This window comes from Galleria mellonella, unplaced genomic scaffold, assembly GCF_026898425.1.
Source record: "Galleria mellonella isolate WM207_F2 unplaced genomic scaffold, CSIRO_AGI_GalMel_v1 utg28, whole genome shotgun sequence".
NCBI classification, from domain to species: domain Eukaryota; kingdom Metazoa; phylum Arthropoda; class Insecta; order Lepidoptera; family Pyralidae; genus Galleria; species Galleria mellonella.
The window spans coordinates 130,386-150,810 of NW_026442064.1; the positions used below are offsets into that span (position 1 = coordinate 130,386).

Below are 20,425 nucleotides of genomic sequence, written 5' to 3' on the forward strand. Positions count from 1 at the left end.
AAAAAAATTATCGAATATTACTGTCTGTGTAGTACTGTAGGTGCACTTTTCTATTAAAAAGTACTTCCTTTGATAACACAAAAAAAGTTAAAAAAAAAATGCAGAATAATGGCATTTGGTTTTAGCGTGTTCTAAAATAGGACGTTGGAACGGGTCGATACAAAAACAACATTTTTACTATAACATTATTTTATTATAAGAGCAAAACGGTAAATCATGATTAAAAAATACAATCCATTGAACCGTTCGTTACGAGAAACATGTTATATTATACAGGTTCGAGTTATATTCCTATGCTAAGTATCGCTAAAGCAAACGGTAAATGCAAGTGTAGGGAATGAGATTACGTCTATAGAAAATCAACGAGGCCGTGTGTCGAATACCACGAGCTCGCAAATGCAACGCTATCACTTGATCAATTTGCTGTGCAAACGTTACAATTATCTCTCTTAAAAACTATTGTAAGTAGTTAATTATAATAAACGAGTGCTGCGCAGTCAAATAGAAGAACCAACTAGCTAGTTTTGCTAGCAATATATCCAACCAGGTCGACCTCCTCGCGGTTCCCCCTGGAAACTATCATGTTTAAGTCCTGATGAATTCATCATGATGGGCTAACTGGCCTGTTTTCATTCTCATCTATCACCCTTCATTGGTGCTCCGCCAGCGTATTCCGTTAGCGCGTGCGGGGTTACCATACCATTTTCACCCATCAAAAAAAAAAAAAACCAACTAGCTAACTCAGAACACAAAAACAATAAATATACCTAACGAGACTAAAAGTACAAAACGAAACATGATTCGGTCGCAGTTCATACTAACTATTACATAATACTTTCAGGTTATTACGAGGCTGTCGTGTATAGAGGGCGTGGTGGTCGGTCGCGAGCGAGCCGCCTGCCAGTGTATAATGTACTATCTACAATATTATAAATATTTAACAAAACCATAACAATTAATCAATACAATAGTGGCATAACAATATTTGGTTTGTGAGTGGCGAGTGGTCTCGGCTCGCGAGGTCGTAGCCACGGAGCGGCCGCCACTTGTACCAGCGACAGACGTTAATGTTCTTTTAAAATAGACACTCTGGCTACGTCCGCATCGTGCATTCATATATTTAGGAAGGACAAGAAGGCCAAGAGTAAGTTAACGTATCCGTTCTAGACACTCGTAAATTGTGATACTATAGATTTTTTTATGCAACTTAGAATGGCAAACAAGCTGACGGCCCACCTGATGGAAAGTGGTAACCGTCGCCTATAGACATGAGCAGTACCATGGACATAACAGAGTATACTGTTTCGCCCATGATACCCCCCATGCGTTGCCATTCCTGAGAACTCCGATGTTATTCCTCTGTACCCAGTAAATTCACGCCATATCCCATCCTTCAAACCGAAATACAGCCATGCAAACACGACTGCTTCACGGTGGAAACACGAATGGGACAGAGGTACCCAAGCAATCTAATTTTGTACAAAGTCTCCCTCTGGTGAAATACTATAGATGCCGCCACTCATCCGTGCCTACGATCCATTAAGCATGGTGTTCTCTTTCACCGCGCCCCTGCGTATGCTCACACTGAATACACTCATAAAAAGAACGTTTACATACAATTCTGACTTTATTGCATTGGTTTTTAAGACGGTTTTCGTATACTACATATATTGGTGTGCACGAGTCGAACAAAACCATACATTGATTACATCACGTACTGCTGTGCTTTCATTATATTTATTTATAATTTATAATAATTTAAACATAATTTCCATTATTTATATTATATTATTATTCATATTGTTAATATCTTTACTCATATAATGACATTTAATAATTTAATTCCATTTTAATGTTTATCAAACACAAGGCATGCTGTGGTCGCCTATAAATGTAAGGACAGTTAGATCTAATCTGCCAGTGTATTGTATTGAAATGTTTAGCTGTATCTTATGTTGGTAATCCTATAAATTATAATATTAAATTTGCATGCCTATAACGCGAAATGTGTAGATCAGTGATATTTAAGATCATTATTGTTACTTCATTTCGAGCAAATAAATTAATAATTGTTACAAATAAATAAATAAATTAATTAATTAAATAAACTGTGTCCTATCCGCTGCAGGACGTGGACGTGCGGTGGCGCCACTGTCGTGCTCGGGTGCCCAGGCGCGGCGGTACGGCCATGTGAAGCGTAAAATTTTTAATGCGTTACTGTCTTATTTTCCCTAGCAATAATAATACCGCGCAGGCGTTGTATAAACTTCTATAAATACCACACGGAGTTTGAGCGTTTGCGCGTCGCGTGGCGGCGGCGGCGGCGGCGGCGGCGGCGGCGGCGGCAGCGGTGGTATCTACCACAGCTTGTTATGGTAGAACTTGACATCGAAAAAGCCGCGGTCGGTGAGCTGCGAATCGCGGCGCGAGATGGTGGATCCGGCGGGCGACATGGGTGCGCTTGCGCCGGCCGCCGTAGGTGTCGCCAGCGGCGCGGGCGCGGCGGCCGCCTCCACTTGCAGCGTGCACGGCCGCTCCGGGCTCGGCCTGGTCGCCAGCTCGAGCGGCGGCGGCTCCTCCGCCTCCGCCTCCGCCTCCACCTCCGCGGCCGGCGGCGCCATCTCGGCAACCGGGCTGCCCGGCGGAGACGCCGCCGCGGGGCTTCAACATTACAGTACAACAAACACTAGTTTCACTAAATGCATTTGCATCGCACCGCATCAAATCATTGACATTAACGCATGTATATTAGCTACCTATCAATATAATTTTGCTACACTCAAACACGGTTTCATGCACTTAATCATCGTAAAAACATCGTAACAACTCTATATTATGTACACGAATGCATTATAATAATAAATAAATAAATAAAAGTGTTTTATTTTATTATATAAAAAATATATTTAAATTAAAAATAAAAAAAAAAATACCGTGCAACCGCCGATCATAAGCCATTTCTGGGACGCCGCAGGAAACTGCAAGCAACCAAAATCAACGGAAACAAATTAACATAAATGCAAATAAAAAGAAAGAAAAAAAAGCAAAATAAAACGCAATAAACTTATAAACAAATACAACAAGAACACGATAATAATAATAGGCAACTATCGCGCATAATGATTTATATATGTTTTTTATAAAGCTAATTTCCATGTATTAGATTACTACACATTACAGTACCTGTACAGCTGTACACACAGCGTGAGGCGGCAAGGGTGCACCGAGCCAAAACTACTTGTTATGTTAGGTATTCAAGAACCAGAATGGTTTCCATGTAGCCGTACATAGTATTAAATTTAAGGTGACGCGGCTTTTTCAATGTATGATGTGTATATATATATATATATATATAATGTATATATATATATATATATATATATATATATATATATATATATGTATGATGTGTATATATATATACACATCATACATATATATATATATAAGTAGGAATATATGTATATTTACATTATTACATGTATTACATCTCCATATTTAGAAATGATCGGATCTTAATTGTGCCTCCCATCAAAGTGTTTATAATTACTCCTCTCCATCCAAAGGTTGCCTGGAAGAGATCGCTCTTAGCGATAAGGTCGCCCATTGTTTTCTCATTGTGATTATTTCTTGTAATTTTTTATATTTATAATAAGTTTACTATTGTAATCTTTTGGAGGAAACAGTAAAGAGTATCTATCTATCTATCTATGATATCTCGACAAAATATCTGTAACCGAGTATTCATCTATTATTTTACAATGGTGAAGAGACGATTGTTGTAACCGTAAAGGGAAGGTAAGCCTACTTACGTTAGAGAACAGGTTACTTATGTAAAATCGATCTATTTACGATCCACGATCTAATTCTATAGAATATTTGTTATTCATATATATTTATTCGTGTATATATGTAATTTTAGTATGTATGTATATCAATAATTAGTAGTACCGCATTCGAGTATTCTGACACTTCCCTATGGTTGACTGGGAGAGAATGCTTTTAGCATTAAGTCCGCCATGTACACATATTTGTACTAATGAATAAATAAATTAATATTTCAACAATTTATGACAAATTTAAATATTTATGACAAATTATATTTCTCGGGAAATTCGGATTGTAAAACTGCAGTGTATTAAGTTTTTCGACACCCAGCATTAATCTTAATATATTAAAAGGGAAATATAATTGTTTCTTTTTTTTTAAACGGCATAACAACTACAATAATAATTAAACGGTTTGTTTTACGAGAAAATAATCATTACTAGAGGGAGACTTTGTACAAAAGTCGATTGCTTGGGTACCTCTGTCTCATTCGTGTTTCAACCGTGAAACAGCTGTGTTTGCATGGCTGTGTTTTGGTTTAAATATCCCACATATGGCGTGAATTTACTGGGTACAGAGGAATAACATCTGAGTCCTCAGGAATGGCAACGCATGGAAGGTATCTAGAGCGAAACAGTATACTCTGTTATGTCCATGGTACTGCTCATGTCTATAGGCGACGGTTACCACTTTCCATCAGGTGGGCCGTCAGCTTGTTTGCCATTCTAAGTTGTATAAAAAAAATACTTAAGACAACTATTAATATATTTTTCTACTACCAGTATAACTAGCAATGTTTACAGAAACACCATTCGCTCTCATGAATTTCATATTTCAACTTGGTGTACCCTTCTTCGACCAACACTATGTATACGAAAACTAACAGCGAGTACGTAGCAACGCGTGGAGTAATTGTAAGCGCGTAATCTCGCCGTGTGGGTGTCGTAAGAGGCGACTAAGGAGGGCGACGGATGGGCAGCAGCGTTCCTATTAAAACATCTCTGCAGCCTAACTGCGCTTGCCAACCCGCCTGCCAAGCGTGGCAACTACTGGCTTCCCCTTATGGGGAAGGCTCATATTCAGCAGTGGGCAGTTAATGGTTGAAATAATAAAAAAACAAGTAACAAAGCGCGCATGTGTTGTATGCGAGATATATATAACATAATAAAAAATAAACTATAGGCTACATATAAGCGCGGACGTGAGGGCGCGTGTGCGTGCGTGTGTGCGTGCGTGCGTGCGTGCGTGCGTGCGTGCGTGTGCGTGCATTGACAGTATACGTACTCGTTATTTTTCCCTTTGTAGCCGTTGCCGCCGCCGTGGATCACCTGCAAGTGGCACGTCACAATACCATTAGTAAAACTTCCATAGCTTAGTTGTAGTAGCGACGCTTATTACGTATGTAGCAGAATTATGAATGAAATTACATCTATGTTAAGTAATAGCGAACTAGTATATAATAATTTATCTTTGTATATTTGGACCAGTTAGTAAACAGTGACATGTGAGCGTGTCATAGGCACAACCAATGTAGTAGTGGTAGTGTATTGTTATTTTTGTATTAACACTCATGGACGGGTGCTTCTAGCATGCACTGCTCTGTTCATACTCTGATTGATTGTAGCTTTTTCTTTCATTTATCCAATATCAAGTTAGTGACAGTCATTTTATCCGGTCATATATATTTTTTTATTGTACATTTGTTTATTGTACACTTGACTCTTATTTGAAAAAAAGGCAACAGCTGTGTTCCTTGCCTCTATATATATATATATATATATATATATATATATATATATATATATATATATATATATATATATATATCTCATTCTCTATATATTGCATTCCGAAATGGGCGATAGGATCGTCAGACTATTTAAAAATACTTATTATAAAATTTACTTAAATATGAATTCTTTTCTTTTATTTATTCATTTGTTTCATACTCCTACCTGTACATGTAATATTGTACAATATATAATAATAAGTAAATACGTTTTGTATTTTAATATACACACACACACACTAGTGTTTACCGGTGACTTTGTCGCGCGACCGGAACACATTGAGATAGAAAGCGACCTGTACCGTCTCAATCGCAAGTACTACATGCAGCCCCGAGTCAAGAGACGACAAACCTAATACTGTTTGTATTGGAAAAGGAAATACCAAGTCTTTACTAAACTATACCAAGAATAGTGGATTATACAATATATACATGACATTTTAGATTGTATAGATAAGAGATTTGAGCTTAAAAACAGATCAACTTTAACTTTTTTATTTTTTAATAACGTTCTATATACTTACACAATGTATCTTGACGTATAAATAAAATAAAAATAAATAAAATGAGTGTATTTACACGTCAAAAGAGTGCAGAATTTATAAGACAAAATAAATATACAAGTTATAAAGGAGTCCACTCGTAACTATTACGCAAAATTGTATGAAAAAGTTGAGCCGCTTTTCTCGAAGATTTTGTATGGAGACACTGTGTATATAATCTAAGCATAATGTATAAGGCATGTAGGTAATATTTGCGACATTCAAGTTAATAGTATTATTATAGCTCCAATGAGTACCGGCATCCCAAACAAGGTTCAACTATAAGCAGAATGATAGGTATAACTGTTGTATAACGTTACCGCCGCAGTGCATATGGATACTGTTAAATGTATTTGCGTGGCGCGTCTCTTCTATTGCCACTGTAATAACTGCAACGACAAACAATATAATTCATATTTCTGCTGCAATCTTAATTGACGTTTCATAGAATTTTAATACTCGTTTACCACCCTCATTATATACAATATATTTTTCTCAAACATGCTTGGAAATGTGAACATTATTTTGACAATCTTCTTAGAGATAAATCAAAATTGCCGTACTGGCCAGATACATGCGGCCAGCGGCCGACAAAAGTTGTATGAAAATCCATATCTGTCGTGTTTTGCGGCCAGATAAATTACTATGTAAACTCATATCTGTCCTGTAATTTAAAAATGGAATGACCTTTTACTTCGATACATGGCTACCGAGGAGGTAACTAATAAAAGGTTTTATTTAAATTTCGTACTGGCTTGCAAATAGAAAGCTGTTTATTAAAAAAAAAAAAACAAAAACAAAGGAACATTATGGCGCGTGAAAAATTATTATTGTTCGTTATTCGTCATTGAACTTAAAAAGTAAAATTGTGTTTTTGATTTCCGCGCATTGTTTGAGAAAAGTACTATACAAGCGTTGGCTACAACTAGGCATTGATGGACTCAGGTAGGCCCACATTTGCACGTTCGTCCATCAATGCCTCAGTTGCTGGCCGCTGCAGTAATGTACTATTCTTAATACAGATAGAATAGACAAAATTGAACTTGACATTCCTCATTACGATTCTAAGGCTTGTTTCACAATGTATAAGTAAAGCTACAAGTTCCTAGTTATTTCACGAACAAATTACTTTCACCCTCCTGTTAGTTCAATTTGTGTTTTACAATCATCCAACCAGTATCTTAAACATCAAAGTAACTAATTGACATATACTCAGCAGTGTTTTTTTAAAGGGAATTTTAACCGAAATGGACAAATGACCAAAACCTTAAAGATAGAGGATTTGTCTTTTTTTTTAACCGGGAATACAATCTTCATTGCTTTTTTTTATTATATGCAGTTCTATGCTAAAATAAAAAAAAAACAAACTAAAAACAGGCATACTTCTGTCCCATAATAGTGTACAGCCAATATTAGTATTACGTTCTGTTTCAAATTAACTGCATAAACTGAATGCACTTTTTATAATGTAATAGTCACCTAAAATATTTTTTGTTTTATAATGATAAACAGCAAAATTAATTTATGTATAATTATAAATATTTATTTATATTACCAATGATTTTGTCATTTTTATAATACAAACTGTACGTACGAGTATACGTTTTGTAACGAAACGTTTTATGTATTTCGTTGTCACTGTCAAATATCAAAGCAATGCTGCGGCTAATGTTGCCAGATTGTATATTTTTTCGCAATTATGGGAAAAAAATTCTCTGATCGTGAAATATTTGGAGAAATGTAATTCTTGAAGAAAAATGAAATATGTGATAAGCCTTTGATTATTGCTTGTAAATTTAACTACAAATATTATATTTCAATATGTTTTCGGACACACAAGCAATTTTTATACATGTAAAGAGACTTTTTTTCTTTAAACAATGGTTTACAACGATCTAAGACATAAGTTCTGAACAATGCAATCTGACTGAGCTGATTATTTGATGAAAAATTGTTAGTATGCACTTCCCTTCGAAAAAACTAGTTGTGCATATTGCTCTTTTTTATAAGTGTTTTTTATAATTTTATCTTTTTGTATTTTGTTTTCTGTTATTTTAGGTTTGTATAATCTGGTGAAATATTTATCCAAACACTTGTTCATGTCAATTTCGTATTCTGCCTATTAGATATCCATTATTGATATTCCGTTGCAGTTCTGCATAATTATAAGGCGCGGGCAGCAACTTGCTTATACTCCGATTTGTTATCGCAGTTTTTATTTTTCTTGTCGTTAATATTATTTGGTTTATTATTTAGATGTCAGTACTCTTCTAATACTTGTTGATTTCGTTTTGTAATTTCTGTTACAGAGTCTGGGCTAAGTTTAAATACTTTATTACAAAATCTGCGTCTCACTCTTCAATATATGTATATAAGATTGTTCTTTGATACTTTTTTTTAAATTAATCATATAAAATATAAAGTCGCATCCTTTTTTCAAAGTTCTATTTTCCTAATATAGTAGTATATATATTCCGTTGTTTGCCTCCTCTGTCGAAATCTAAACGTGTCCGCTAAGGCCGGCGGTGTCGGTTGTAAGTGAACGCACAGTGAGCCTACTGTTATTTCGTAATCCAGCTCTGATTGTCTTCCAGGACTCGCCACATTCACTAACAGTTCATATGTCCCGTCGCCCATCACTGCTATCACAGTAGGTAGCTTGAGAGCCTTTTGTTGTACGCCGTGTACATCTCATTGTATAATTTACTACGATTTAATTCATGACGATTCCCCTTACTGAGTGATTGTGAAACAAAAATTAGTAATCAGAAGGACAATTAAAGAGTTAAATACGAAGTGGGTGAGTGGGAACTTTGCTTCGCATTACGAGACAAGCCTTTAAATTGCTTAAGAATGTCGAGTCACTATGTTTGTTCAAGTAATCTGCGAAACTGCTCAACCGATTTTAACACAAAAGTGTATTGTTTTACAAAATTTCGTTAGCCCGGTGAGAATGGACCGAGTATGCGGTGGTACTATAAATATAAGAGCCAACAGACTCACAGTTACCATAACATATTATTGAAATCTATGACGAAGGAATTACATAGAAAGGATGATAAAATAAAAACTGTAAATCATATGGTTGCCTCATTTCTTCTTATGTAAATAAGTAAAAAGAGGACGAAAGATACACCATCAGTTGCTATTTTTCTCAATTCATAGCAGGCTAGTGTATAGAAAATGTTTGATATGTCAATTATTTGTCAAAAACAAATTTTACATTACTAGATTATATATTGGACACAGTTTATGTTGAAAGTATGCGAGCAGGTTGTTTCTGAATTTGGTAGGGTTATACGGCCGTATAACATTTTCTATGCACTAGCCTGCTATGAAGTTTTTATTTTATCATTCCTTCTATGTAATTCATTGTTCTTAGATTGAAACAGTCAAGAAGTACTCTTACCGTAGCGATGGCCGAAGGTGGCTTGTGAGCCGCGAACCTGCCGACGGCGGGCTGCACCACCGGCGTGCTGCGGCCGGACTTACTGCGCACACATACACACACACACACACACACATTACTCACACAATTACAGGCACAAAACATGGGCTACACGGTCAGCAACCAGCTCCCATCGTGGTATACTCTCTACATTGTCTACATTGAAGTTAGGGTCGACAACGCGCGCATGATACCCCTGATATTGTAGGCATCCTTAGGATGCAGTTTCAGTTCACAATCAGACGGGTCGTATGCTTGTTTGCGTCTGAGTCCTTAGGAATGGCAACGCATGGGGGGTATCATGGACGAAACAGTATACTCTGTTATGTCCATGGTACTGCTCATGTCTATAGGCGACGGTTACCACTTTCCATCAGGTGGGCTGTCAGCTTGTTTAAAATGGTGCCGCCATTTTAGAATGGCAAACAAGACAGTGGACACGCCTGATAGACAGTGGTAACGTGCACTCTTATGGTTTTTATTGGAATACGCTTTGATTATTTTACACATGATCGGGTCCAAAACATTATTCTTAGATGTATTTAGTGGCTTGAATGATAATGGAATGGTGACCCCGCCTGCACTATCGGTATACGCTGGCGGGGCACCAGTGAGGGATGATAGGTGAGGATGAAAGCACCTCAGTTAGCTCATTGCGACGAATTCATGAAGTATTAAGTATATTGGTTTCCAGGGGCGACCGCGTGTAGGTCGACCTGACACGGTACATTGCTAGTATTAGGGCCGCTAGTCCTCATTTCTACCAATCTCCTGTTCCCCTGGTCATCCTCATACAAGGAGACACGTGTGCACTTCTCAGCTGTGTGATTTATACCGCTGGTGAAAAATCTAGTACCTGACATCGACGGCGTTGGAGAAGAACTGGGGCGCGACGGCGAAGTTGTTGTTTTGGCGCACGAGCCGCTCCACGCCGTAATTCTTCGCCAGGAAGCTCTCCATCTTGGCCGACGGCCCGTCTATCGCCATCTCCAGCGGCGAACACTCCATGTCCTGCAAGGTGGTGTCTCAGATTAGTGACACTTACAAATGAGACGATAAACTTTTTTGATAATATTGAATGTAATTAATATGCCTAGTCATATTGTCACGTGTATGAAATAATTTAAAAATATAAGTAACTGTAACTAAAATAAATAACATAAAAAAAAATTTGAAGATTTTTCTTATTGTTCGTTAGAAAAGGAGAATATTTCAAAAATCATAACCAGATCTAGATTAATATTATAGTAATCAAAAGGGGGTTTTTCGTTTATGGGGCCTGAGCAGAGTGACAGTATACATATATATATATATATATGTATATATATATATATATATATATACATATAGCAAAAGTCAAAATATAATTCGTAATTTAAAAAAATGGTAAATACAACAAAAGCTGCTAGTTATCCTCATCGAAGGTTGTGTTTAAAGATTTATTCAGGGAACAATTCGAAAATATGTATTATAGTTTAAGTAGATATTTACTTATTTAGATGTATTTATTTTTAAACACTCAGTCCCGTCATCGTTTGTAACGATACTCTGCGTAGGTATAGTGATGATTTCTACCGACCTGCAGATGTACTCTTTACTCCAATATCGATATCCATCCAACCTATTGCCAATGACAATCTTATACAACTTAGAATGGCAAACAAGCTGACGGCCCACCTGATGGAATGTGGTAACCGTCGCCTATAGACATGAGCAGTACCATTGACATAACTGTATACTGTTTCACCCATGATACCCCCCATGCGTTGCCATTCCTGAGGACTCAGGTGTTATTCCTCTGTACCCAGTAAATTCACGCCATATCCCACCCTTCAAACCGTAACACAGCCATGCGAACACAACTGCTTCACGGTTGAAACACGAATGGGACAGAGGTACCAAAGCAATCGACTTTTGTACAGTCTCCCTCTGGTAAAACTATACTCATGGAACAACAGTTAGGGATTAGGAAAGAATTAGGATGGATTTGCATTGACAATTTACACTAATATGCGCCTATCAGAACAATATGGAGCCATTATGTCGCTAGTGTTGCGAGTCGAGAGTGCGAAACGTCTCAATTTCAATATCCATCTATTGGAATTTATTTCCAGAGTAACTCTAGCGCTCGTGTCGCCTTATAGTGTGTGTGAACACACGCAGTGAACTGTACTAGAATTAAACATTCTATTATACCGTTGCTTTGCTTGCACATAGAATGAATATTGCTTGCCAAATAACAAATAACCAAACAATAGCTTTGTGTTGTGACAATTCGTATGCCAATTGTTATACTAAACTACCTTTTGCCACAAATATACATTTTGTATGTTATAATTACTTTTAGACGGCGTATTAGAATGAAACAAATATCAGAATCTAAGTTTCACATCATTAGTTTAATGCATTAGTTTCCGCATGACGTCACAACAAACATACAGACAGACATAAGAGTTCTAAAAATTACCGTTTCGACTTCTATTGCTTAAATATCTCCTATTTACAGATATTGTTTTGTTAAAATTTGATAACATTAGTAAGTAAATATTGTGTTGTGAGGTTGAGAGGCGCGCACACCTTCAGCATGTGGTCGAAGAGCATCTTGCCGAGCCCGTGCCGCTGGCGGTCGGGCACCACGTAGAAGTCGAGCACGCACAGCGGCTCCACCTCGCACACCTTGTCGCGCTCGTCGAACAGGAACAGGTGCTTGCGGCCCACCTTCAGCATCCCGATCAGCTCGCCCTTGCCACTGCAACAGAACAGCGGCGCTCTACACACCACACTCTCGTACCACCAGCACCGACTGTCGCAATACAATTCTATGGCAACGGAGGGGAAAGGAATTGTTAGAAATGGGGATTAGCGACCCTATTGCCAGCAATATACCCTATCAGGTCGACCTCCTCGCGGTTCCCTCTGGATTATCGTGATTGATTCATTGGTAAAATTTGTCATTATGGGCTGGCTGACCTGCTTCATCTTCACCTATCATACCTCACTGGTGCCCCGCCAGTGTGTACCTATAGCGCAGGCGGGGTCACTATTCCATTATCATCCATAATAAAAACTCTATAACAATAATCTCTGAACGGAACGAGTGACAAATCGAAACATTCAATGGATTATACGGTTTATTTATAGATTTTTTTCTATACAACTTAGAATGGCAAACAATCTGACGGCCCACCTGATGGAAAGCGGTAATAACCGTCGCCTATAGACATGAGCAGTACCGTGGACATAACAGAGTATACTGTTTCGCCCATGATACCCCCCATGTGTTGCCATTCCTGAGGACTCAGGTGTTATTCCTCTGTACCCAGTAAATTCACGCCTCTATAGTCCTCTCTATAGTGGTATAAATAAAAAAAAAAGAATTTATTTATTTATTTCAATATTAGTTATTTAAATAAACAGTTATTAGACATCAATTGAATTCTAGAAAGTGTGTGATGAGTGAGAGTCAAACCACTTTTTTTTTTTTTACAACACAGGGGGCAAACGAGCATGCGGCTCACCTGATGGTAAGTGACTACCGCCGCCCATGATCACCCACAACACCAGCGGCATTGCAGGTGTGCTAATAGACTTTAGAAGTTATTAATAAAATAAATGACAGACAAATACTTTTAACATCTAAGTTTGCAGTAAAACTCAACCATACACTCTATTATTAAAAACGCAGTTTAAGGCAAGGGGCAATGTACCTACTTAGTAACCCATATTTGGATAACAATAAAATTCGCAAATTAAATGTTATTGGTAAAGACATGAACAGACACATTCACATTGTAACAAATAGCTGGCAGTATTGCACCGCGGAAGGGGGCGCGTGCATCGCGTGCCCGTCGTGTGTCATGCCCATAGGATTCACAACTTGCATTAGGGGAATATATTGTATCGCTTTAGGGGTAGACACGATTATGACTGTATTCAAAGACGGGGTAGTCAGAGGCATTTATAGATTATTGGCGTTGTGATGAACAACAAGCTGACGGCCCACCTGATGGAAAGTGGTAACCGTCGCCTATAGACATGAGCAGTACCATGGACATAACAGAGTATACTGTTTCGCCCATGATACCCCCCGTACGTTGCCACTCCTGAGGACTCAGATATTATTCCTCTGTACCCAGTAAATTCACGCCATATCCCACCCTTCAAACCGAAACACAGCCATTCAAAAACAGCTGCTTCACGGTTGAAACACGAATGGGACAGAGGCACCCAAGCAATCGACTTTTGTACAAAGTCTCCCTCTGGTTTAATTAATTGGTTTAAAAACATTAAAATAACGATCTCCTTTGACGTTAATGCAGACATTTTCAAACCTCTTCATTTATTGAAGTCGTTTGCGGACGTTAACGATTCAATTGTATTTTTTTTATATTTGTTTTGTTAGAACTCCATCATTAATTAAATTTTTTTAATCTCAAAGGATATACTTCCAAACTGGTTGCATGGAAATGTTATAAGAATCGGTTCAGTAGATTTGAAATAAAAAAAAATGGTTTTCTCACGATTTATTACGATTATTATATTAAGTTGTTTCTTTTAAGAACAAAATCCACTAGTTTATGTAACTTGCAATGGTAAATAAGCTGACGAACTCAGGTCATGACAGAAAATGGTAACGTTCCTCTATAGACATGGATAACACCATAAACATTACATGTTACCATTCTTGATATATAAATATATACAGGGCATGTATGTGCGGGCAATTGTTAAAAATGCCATCGCACCGTTCCCCCAGTCTAGACACCACGGACTTTACAGTAAAAGCGTCGTAAACAGGGCGCGCTACGAGCTACGCGCACAATCGATGTACTTGGATATAATTTGTGGAGAAAATGGAACGCTCGCTTCGCTCATGCAGCTTTCACTGGCGGCATCTACCGCGTGGAACGGTGCACACAACATTCTTAATGCAAATCATGTTGATCATCCAAAATTGGTACAGTTCGAGCAGGTAATAAATTATATATTGTTTGTATCGGTTATGTGGATGCTTCGGCAATTATGAAACGATTTTGATTATTTCTTAAATAGCTCGAATAAGGTGGATCGATCGCTTGTTTTTTTGTTTCTCTATACTTTTGCCAACTCTGTACCGATTTGCATATTTTTTTTTTACAGGAAACAGTAAAACTGTTGGATACCGTGAATAAAGGTTTTTTGGGAGTGACTCATTGGCGTTGCTATTATATCATATCAGCCATTCAACAGGGGGGGGGGGGTTGCCAGTAATTGCCACGCTTGGCACACGGATTAGCAACCGCAGTTAGGCTTTGGAGATGTTTAATAACATAAAGTTCCCTTAGTCGCCTCTTACGACACCAACGAGAAAGGAAAGAGTGGCCTTTCTATGCCGGGACCGGACGGCAAAGGTGTTGCAATAGATTGCGGTAAACTTTTGTGATCAGACGGGCCGTTCGCTTGTTTGTCACTTGCGTTATATTTCAAAAAAGGAACAGTCCTTATAACGTTTATAAAATACATATTTCATTACATGTACGAGCGCAGCAGTAAATAATTAGATTCGCAAAGCAATCTACTAGGCTAGCGATTTACTAGAATTTATAATGTGGACGGAAAAATTGTCAGGCAATGACCTGTTTGGCCCGATCCCTACGACGCGGCCTAACGGTGATCGCATTTCGTACAAAAAATGTGTTTACAGTCGACAGAGCGCGACGCGCCGCCAACGGCGTTCGCTTTTGTGGTAGGTACTATCGGTGCCTTCGTTTCACATAGTTACCATAATGTCACTTCTATTTGTATTAATTTTAACAAACAAATAAAATATAAGCAATCAAATCCGGTATAAGTACACTGCACCAGATGATAAGGTGTCCAAATTCATCCATCCAATCCAGATGAGAATTCATCAATTCATCAGGAATTAACCACGATAGTTTCCAGGGGGAACCGTGAGGAGGTCGACCTGGTTGGGTATATATATTATAATTGTTGTATCCCGTTGCCCCTATCGCGTGGTATAGGATAAATATGTAGTATCAGGGGAAAAAAATCCTGCCTTTTTATCCTCACCTATCACCGCTCACTGGTACGCTGCCAGTGTATACCGATAGCGCAGACGGGGTTATCATGCTATTTTCACCCATAAAAAAAAATGTAGTAACCTACGTTTTAATGTCATGTTGTGTTGCATGTTCAAAATTTCATTAAAATCCGTTCAGTTTTAAAAATCTCCCGAACAAAACAAACATCTAGACATCAACATAAATTCTATAATAATAGTTGGACTAAAATACAGTTAAAAAGATGGTTACATGAAAAATAATTTACTTAGTAGTGAAGTGACTGTCAATATCACAAACACAACAGAGAAGTTCACCTCCTGTAAAAACAAACGCAACACTCACGTCCAACACTACAATTGGATATATATTTTTTAACAATGTATAAATAAAATCAAGTATGTACATTTATTTGAAATCGCATTGCGTTCGATCCAGACGATAAATTTTAATATGAGTAAACACGCGAAAGCATAACAATAATTGAATATTTAGCTGCATAATTGTACAACTGACCGCCACAATGAAAAGCAAGTATATAGCAAACTATACTGATTACTGACCTGTTTGCATTAGCATCTTTCAGCAGGTAGAGCGTGTGCGCGGGCGAGTTGCGCAGCTTGTCGGCGGTAGTTATAATTTTGTTGAGCGCCTGCGCTGATGCGGACTGCTCACCGAGCACGTCGATTAACTTTGACAGGCTATCCTGCATCACCCTGCAACATAAGCACCAATGTAAATGCAATTCATTGGCATAAATCAATAAACTCCACTTAGGACAATCTAAGTATAAATAAATTTTGTTTAATTGATTGAATGTATTTATGTAATATTTTATTATAAATTTTATTTTTTATTGAACACAAAAAGGTTATTGAAATGTAAAAACAAACATTATAGTGCACAAAGGCGAGCTCATCTCCAATAGAGATTTCTTCCAGCAAACTCAATATGAGAAAACTGACATACATGTGTACCAATCGACTTAAATGTTATAGTTAAAAATTTCAATATTTAACTGTATATTTGTTTATGTATTCTAAATATTAATAGTTGTAGCACTTCAGCTACCCATCAAGGACATGCTTTCTCACTGTATCGTGATGACTGGAAGAGATCTCTGTCAGAGATAAGTCCACCCTTGCTCACAACATTTATAAATAGATTATTTTATATGTAACTTATAAGTACAATAAAGAATATATATATATATATATATATATATATATATATATATATATATATATATATATATATATATATATATATATATATATATATATATATATATTAAAATGTTTGAATTTGTTAATAATTTCATAAAGAGATTGTTCCAGTGGTAATGTCAATAAAACTTGGTTCAAATTTGTATTACATTTAAATTTATAAAAAATTAAATTTTGAAATAATTATTTTGTATGAATATATTGTACTGCTGGTAAGCTTTTCACTCTTTAAATTCTATTGAAACAGACTACAGAAAATTGACTTCTCAAAATACCCTCAAGTCTCAATAATCTGAGAAGATCATGATACTTGTATGATGCTTCTAAAGTAATCAAAAAGTTCTAAAATTCTTTATCATCATCATCATCATCATCGTATCACTTGTTGTAATTGTTGTATTCCTAACCTACTTACCTACTCCACTGTTATTCAATATAATAACTTCACCTTGACATTTATTGTACTACACACTGGTGTTAACAAATGTACACAACAAATGAACATCACAATAGATATGTTTGTCCATCAATAAGCCCTGACAATTGGTTTGAAATTTAATACATTAGTTTTCCAATCAGTTGAAGTCCTCACAAAAGTATTGAATGTAATCAATGCAAGTAATGGTGCAAGTGACACGACACGATAGGATGGAACCAACTATTATAGTTCCTAATACAAGGAGAATCTTATTGGAGTTACAAAGAATGAGTGACCTAATTAGAGAAATTACATTCAGTTAAAACATGTTGTGTCATGTCAAAGGTTCTCCTTATAATAACTAAATAGAGTAAAAATAATTAAAAATTATGCCTGACAAAAACGCTTGCACATTGAAATGCTTCCAATGTAAAAAAATTAATATCCATCCAACATAGGAGTAAACGATATTAATTGCAAAATGAATTATTTTCAGAAATCAGTTTCAAACCTTATAAATAACTAATCAATCAGAATAGCTGTGTGCTGTACAGTTACTTATGATATGTGTAGGTAGACTGTAATAGAATGAAACCTAGTAATACTTTGTAAAATTCACTCCATGTTCAAGTGGTACGATGAGGGTAGGTACACAGCAAAAAATAAGTAATGATCATAGTATCATAGAGATACCTATGTATAATAACTCTTCATATAATTAGACATAAAAGACAAACTTATGTAGGTATTATAATAATAAGTTAGGAAGTTAATAAAGCTGCAATAAGGAGTAAAAATGAGATATAATCTTTATAAGATTAGAAGGAGGGTAACTGTGAAGTAGAAAATGTAGATGTAATAGATTCATTAATTAGACTTATAGCATAAAAAAGGATGTAGCAAAAAGCAGTCTTTGTTGAGATTTTGATGTCATCCAATGGATAATTATATTAATTTTAGCAAGAAATACCCTCTTTATTATCATATAAAATATATATACATATGTATGTATGTATATGTATTTGTATATGTGTTAGTATGTTTATATATTTGTGGGTGTGTATATATATATATATATATATATATATATATATATATATATATATATATATATATATATATATATATATATATATATATATATATAATATGTATCACATCTCCCATATTTAGAACTAACAAAATTTTTCATCATGCCTCCCATCAAATTGTTTATAATTATTCCTCTCTATCCAAAGGTTGTCTGGAAGAGATCGCTTTTAGCGATAAGGTCGCCTATTGTTTTCTCATTGTGAATATTTCTTGTAATTATTTATATTTATAATAAGTTTACTATTGTAATCTTTTGGAGGAAACAATAAAGAGTATCTATCTATTAATAAAAGTAATATTCATTATATATGATTGTGTCCTGAGTTTTATATTACAATTAAACACATACTTGAGCTGCCAGTAATTGCCGTTCACCATAAGAAATGGTCATCTCCGTGAATGGTTGAAAACCTTGAATATGTAGGTGTGTCTACTAGAGTGACTAGTGCCACGTGATGGTGATGGTATAACAAAGTAATGCTCACCGAATGCTCCGCACATCCCCCTGGAACCCTGGTGGTATGAGGGTGTAGTTCACTTTAGTTATTTCTTCCCTTAATACCTCATTTACTGGTACCGTCCACTCCATGGTTGCACTGTTAACAATCGATAAAGAATTTTTTTGCAATAGAATCTACAACTTTAGAACACTTCATATATAAAAAACGTATCTCAATTGATTTTTTTTTTAATTCGTTGCTAACTTACCAATGAATTTTATTCAGAATTTTAATTCCTAGGCCGACCTACACTTACTGATAGCTGACTGAAAATGACTGATTGACAGCTTACACCACAGTGTTGCCAGTTGCCATAATGTGAATTCCAATTTCATATTGAGTCATGTTCACACAAGCGTCAGTTTGCTCCAAATTTAGTTGTAGCGTTGTAGATTAACGTCAATGCAGTCTAATCCCTATCTATGGGTACTGTGTTATAAAAGTATAATTGATTCAAATTTCTGACCTCGTAAATCAACTTTACTAGTGGCTGTAAGAGAGACTAAAGATTACTTTTTAATACCATAACAATTTGTATTAATTTAATAATTTGTATTTATTTACAACAAAGATAGAATATAATAAATTCACACTCAGAGACCCCACAAAACTGAAACTACCCACCTGTAAATCAACGCTGCATCAACGAAAGTGCGGTGTAATGGCTATTCGAATTTATAATAGAATACCGAAAAAATAAGAGAATTGCCGTTAAATTATTTTAAATTGAAACTAAAAACATGGTTAATAGAAAATAATTTTTATAATATTAATGAATTTTTGTAAGCTATAAATGTATATATTAATGTTGTGACATTGACTTAGTATGATATGATAGCTTAAATTGTAATTTTATTTTTATTTGACATATCTATAATTTTATTATTTATAATAGCTTTATTGACTGCTTATAATGCATGACCACAGTGTGTACTTGGTACTAGTAGTGATTTGTGTATTGTATAATGTAGTAAATAACTGAGAATTAAATATATAATGTACCAGTATAAAATAACCTATCAGTAGGTACATTCAATAGTTAATATTTGCATGCCATTTGATGTAGCGAAACATAATGGACATCTTATAAACTTCACAAATGCAACACTTTATCTACAATGTTTTTAGCAAATTAATATCATTTCATTTTACCATATCAGGCGTTAACTGCCCTCACAAGGAGTTTGCTAATAACTGCTATGCTTGTTACGTTTTGGTGATGTTTAAAGAGGAACGCTTCTGCGTATTTCTCAACGATAAGTTCCCTTAGTGGTGTCTTACGACACCCACGGGGAAGGTACAAGTGACCCGTTCTACGCCGGGATCACACAGCTAACTTGTCTAGTGTTTAGTATAAGTTGTTTAGATACTAGCTTGGCTCTTGATTCTGGGTGTGTAAAATAAAATAATCTTCGCCGACTTTACAAACAGTTATCGAAAAGAGATCACAGTTAACACATACTATATAACAGTTATTAGCTCTGTTTCAAATATTGTATTTGGTGAAATTTTCTATATGAAATTTTACTGTTAAGCAA

At 36.0% G+C, this 20,425-nt stretch overlaps 1 protein-coding gene across 1 annotated transcript; it reads right to left on the reverse strand.

Annotated features, from left to right (window-relative positions):
• Positions 1-171: 171 nt before the first annotated feature.
• Positions 172-19,186, reverse strand: LOC113517850 (alpha-tubulin N-acetyltransferase 1-like). The gene is made up of 8 exons (XM_052895456.1): positions 19,096-19,186; positions 18,873-18,983; positions 16,215-16,367; positions 12,185-12,356; positions 10,464-10,618; positions 9,569-9,650; positions 5,113-5,156; positions 172-2,661 (listed from the first exon to the last, which is right to left on the reverse strand). The coding sequence occupies exons 2-8, from the start codon at positions 18,974-18,976 to the stop codon at positions 2,358-2,360; spliced, it is 1,014 nt and encodes a 337-aa protein (XP_052751416.1). The 5' UTR covers positions 18,977-18,983; positions 19,096-19,186; the 3' UTR covers positions 172-2,357.
• Positions 19,187-20,425: the final 1,239 nt, after the last annotated feature.

Coding starts and splice junctions, on each gene's coding strand:
- LOC113517850 (XM_052895456.1), bottom strand. CDS start 18,976: ATGGAGTGGACGGTACCAGTAAATGAGGTATTAAGGGAAGAAATAACT. Junction 9,651..10,463: donor TCCAACGCCGTCGATGTCAG/GTACTAGATTTT, acceptor ATGTGTGCGCAG/TAAGTCCGGCCGCAGCACGC. Junction 5,157..9,568: donor CACCTTCGGCCATCGCTACG/GTAAGAGTACTT, acceptor TGCCACTTGCAG/GTGATCCACGGCGGCGGCAA.